We start from the raw sequence: 4,649 nt of genomic DNA on the forward strand, positions 1-4,649 counted from the left end.
TACTGTTCTCATCACAGGTTCATTCTGGCAGCAGCTACACCGTCTCATGGAGTCCCTGGTGGATGGGAACCACACTGCTGTCACAGGCTTCATTTTACTGGGCTTAACAGATGAGCCCATCCTCCGAGTCATCCTCTTCATGATCATCTTATGTATCTACCTGGTGACCATATCTGGCAACCTCAGCACAATCATTCTAATCAGAATCTCCTCTCAGCTCCATCACCCTATGTATTTTTTTCTGAGCCACTTGGCTTTTGCTGACATGGGCTGTTCATCTTCTGTCACCCCCAACATGCTTGTAAACTTCCTGGTGGAGAGAAATACAATCGCCTATCATGCATGCGCCATCCAACATGGTTCAGCTAATTTCTTTGGGACAGCTGAATGCTTCCTTCTGGCTGCCATGGCATATGATCGTTTTGTGGCAATCTGCAACCCTCTGCTTTATCCAACTAAAATGTCCACACAAGTCTGTGTCCAGTTACTTGTAGTGGCTTATGTGGGTAGTTTTCTTAATGCTTCTTTCTATACTTTTTCCTTCTTTTCTTTATCCTTCTGTGGCCGAAATCAAGTCAATCATTTTTTCTGTGATTCTGCTCCTTTAATTGAACTCTCCTGTTTTGATACCAGTGTCCCTGCGGCTATTCCCTCATTTTCTGCTGGCTCTATCATTGTGGTCACTGTGTTTGTCATAGCCGTCTCCTACATCTACATCCTCACCACCATCCTGAAGATGCACTCCAGGGAGGGGCGCCACAAGGCCTTCTCCACCTGCACCTCCCACCTCACTGCCGTCACTCTCTACTATGGAACTATTACTTTCATTTACGTGATGCCCAAGTCCAACTACTCAACTGACCAGAACAAGGTGATGTCTGTGTTCTACATGGTGGTGATCCCCATGTTGAACCCCCTCATTTACAGTCTCAGGAACAAGGAGATTAAGGGAGCCCTGAAGAGAAAGCTTAGTAAAAAAATATGTTCTTAGTGACACCTTTTACTTTGCAGAATTTGCTACAATAATGTCTCCTTAATATTAATAAAATGGTAAAAGGAAATTGAATGTCTGTGGGCAAAATATATCTGGTCATGCATCATTACCCAGTGTGGAGCTTTTTAGTAAATGTAGGGGGTAGATTTTTAGATCTACCAATAGTAAATCAGTGGCCTATAGTGAGAATAGAATAGAATTAAATTTAAAATTAGGAACACATTGTTTCACAAGAAACTGTACACAAATTGCTTGAACTCCTTTCAGATTTTATTCATATTTTTCCCAAAAGTTGTTCTCTACCATAAATTAAGGCTATTATACATCTAAAACCTTAGCCAGTGGTATCCCACACATGGCCTCTGAGCTGTATGCAGATTATCTGAGGACTGTTCTGACACAAGCAATCATCCAACACTGCTTTTGAATAAGTTATACTGAGAAACATATACTAAAGATTTCTTCACAGGAAATCTGTCTCCTGTGAATATATTACATGTGCATCATTACAAAAGTTTTGAGGCACACAAATCTCAAGAAATGTAAAATCCGAGTGGACAGAAACAAATGAAGCCCTCCCAGCAACACCAATAGGCAGAACAAGTTGAACTTGCACAGATGAATCAGAAAGGATGCTGTTGACTGTGTTTCCTGGAAGTAAATCATGGAATGTGACACTGCCTGTCAAGAAACTTTCGTAGTGATCCACATATTAGAGATTTCCTCACAGGAAACAGAGTATTAGAGATTTGCTCACAGGAAAAATCCACATTCAGAGTTTGTGTTTTAATCACTATTTGGCTGTGAAAATGTTCTCTATACCTCTTGTTATGATCCTATTTGCTTTTTTTGTTGTTGTTGTCACAGTTTTTGGCTGGGGCTGGGCTTGAACCCGCCACCTTTGGCATATGGGCCCAGGGCCCTACTCCTTGAGCCACAGGTGCCGCCTTCCTATTTGCTTTTTTTGGAAACTTTTTTACTGTCAAATATTAACATCCAGTTTCTGCTATTAAGAAATCTTGGCCCCTTTCCTCTGTGCTGTAAGTAATATTTCTAGAATATACTGCATCTTTAAAATATTGAGTGTTATTATATTAGCAGGCTGGATCCCTTGATGCCACTCTGAGTCCAGAGCTGCAAGTGCTTAGGGTACCTGGGGCTGTCAGCAAATCATTGGCCCCATAACCTTCAAACTTGTCCTTCAAATGTCTCATGTCATCCCACTTAGCCACTGAATCCCACACACTTGGTTCTCTTTTAATGCTAATAGAATTTTCTTGTAGGAGATATAAGAATTTCTTAATCTATTCAACACTTAATGAATATTGGGATTGATTCCACTTTTTAATAACCATTAGCAAAACTGTTATGAACATTTGTGTACAAGTCTTTGAAGATGTGTTTTCATTCCTTTTGGGTAGTTTCTTAGGAGCATATTTATTGGCTAACATGGTAAATTTATGTTTAACTTTTTTGTTGATTTTTTTTTTTTTTTGCAATTTTTGGCCTGGCCAGGTTTGAACCTCCACCTCAGTATATGGGACCGAAGCCCTACTCCTTAGAGCCACAGGCTCCTTATGTTTAACTTTTTAAGATCGCTTGAATTATTGGCAAGTACATTCATTTCTTTCCAATTGTCAGAATACCAAATGTCTCAGTTCAAGAAGAGAAACTGGTTAGCAAACAAAAAGGAAAAACTCTGCATACTGACAAGCATGTTCTTTTTAAACTGAGCCTCCAGGCTCCAGAAATAAAGCCCTCTGCTGACAAAACGATGGAGCCTATCAATTACTTCCAGTTATACTAGCTGTCACAAAATGGCCTAAAAAGAGGTTCTGTGTTGGAATTCAGTGACACTCTCTGGATGCCAATCCTACCCGCTTATGTTCTAGGGGCTTAAAAGTGTTGGACCAGTGGCAGGTTGGCATCCACACTGGGCAGTTTAGGTGAGCCCAGGAAAATCTCTGGGCATAAGCAGGCTTCAACCTGCAGCATCATCCATGGGAAGCATGGAGGCAGCCATACTTAAAACCCTTGTGATGGAAGTAATGCAAAGTACCCTTGATTTGATCTCTCTTTTTTTTTTAATTTTATTGTTTGGGATTCATTGAGAGTACAAAGAATTGGTTACACTGATTACATTGGTTAGGTAAAGTCACTCTTATAATTGTGTCCTGTATAAATTCACATTGTTATAAAATAGATATCCACAGTGGTTTCATTCTGCAAATCTAAAATTCTACAAAACAACTCCCCTTTCTCCTCCCCTCCCCATTATTGGTAATCACCATTCTGTTTCTATAAATCTACCTACTTTAGATCATTTATGTAGGTGGAATCATACAGTAAATGACTTCACTTAGCATAATGTCTTCAAGGTACACAAACACTGCAGCAAGTCACATAACATCAACATCCTTGAAGTCTGAGTACTATTCCATAGCATGGATTTATCACATTTTTTTTAACCCATTCAGCTGTTTATGGACAAGAGTTGCTCCCAGTTCTAGCATTGTGAGTAATGCTGCTATTACAATCACTCACACATGCATGTGAAAAATGAAACACAACTATAGCCTGGGATGACAGAGGGAAGGGGAGGGAGAAGGTAAAGGAGGTGGGTGGGGTTGATAGTGGGAGGGTTAGTAGGGGGACTACACCTATGGAGCATATTGCAAGGACAAGTTGAATCTATCAGGTGTAGAGCACAAATGTCTTAATTCTGTAATTGGGTAAAAGTGGTGAAGGCTAGGTTGTTTAGTAGGATGTTAGCACTCCAATTTGTACAAATAATCAACACATTGAATCCCATCATGGCATAAATGTATTTATGATCTATGTACAAATGACTGGATAAAAAAAAAGAATAAAAACTTAAGAGTTAAGAAATAGGCAAGGGCCTTGGATAGACATTTCTCCAAGTATGAGATAGAAATGGCTAATGAGTATATGAAAAGTTACCTAACATCACTAATCATCAGAGAAATTCAAATCAAAACCACAATGAGATAGTGCCTCACATCCATTACAATGCCTTCTGACAAAAGCACAGCAAGTAAAACAAAACAAAAAAACACAGAAAGTAACAAGTATTGGTGAGGATGTAGAGAAATTGGAAGTCTGTGCCCTATTATTGGGATCATAAAATGGTGTAACTGCTATGGAAAACAGTGTGGAGTTTCCTCCAAAAATAGAAAACAGAATCACCATATGATCTAGCCTTTTGACTTTTATTATATTGCCAAAGAAAGCAAACCCTTTGTTTGACTTCTTAACCCAAGAACATGGGGGTTCTTATTGGAATAGTGACAACTGTAGACTTCTTTTTAGATTCTGACTGACCTTCTATTTGCCTTAGGGTCTGTTCAGTGCAATCTCATGATGTTTAACCTAATTTTCTCCACGGCACTATCCCAAACCTATCCTGCCTTTTATCAGAGCACCTCAGTCATTTGTCCTTCTATACTACTGTCCTCTAATCCACCTTCTAAGATCAGGTGACACTCTTCTAGACTTTCTGGGAAGGAATTTTGACGTTCTTTTTTTTTTTTTTGAGACAAAGTCTCAAGCTTCGGCCCTGGGTAGGGTGAAGTGGTGTCACCGCTCACAGCAACCTCCAACTCTTGGGCTTAAGTGATTCTCTTGCCTCAGCCTC

General features: G+C 39.7%; 1 protein-coding gene across 1 annotated transcript; it reads left to right on the forward strand.

The window, feature by feature from the left end:
• The first annotated feature begins 46 nt into the window (after positions 1-46).
• LOC100963135 (olfactory receptor 502-like) lies at positions 47-991 on the forward strand. The gene has a single exon (XM_003781455.1). The coding sequence runs from the start codon at positions 47-49 to the stop codon at positions 989-991; it is 945 nt and encodes a 314-aa protein (XP_003781503.1).
• The last annotated feature ends 3,658 nt before the right edge of the window (positions 992-4,649 follow it).

Source organism: Otolemur garnettii, unplaced genomic scaffold (genome assembly GCF_000181295.1).
Source record: "Otolemur garnettii isolate 467f Iridium unplaced genomic scaffold, OtoGar3 scaffold00001, whole genome shotgun sequence".
In the NCBI taxonomy this organism is placed as follows: Eukaryota; Metazoa; Chordata; class Mammalia; order Primates; family Galagidae; genus Otolemur; species Otolemur garnettii.

What these genes read in the sequence shown, in the direction of transcription:
- LOC100963135 (XM_003781455.1), top strand. Translation starts at nt 47, where the DNA reads ATGGAGTCCCTGGTGGATGGGAACCACACTGCTGTCACAGGCTTCATT.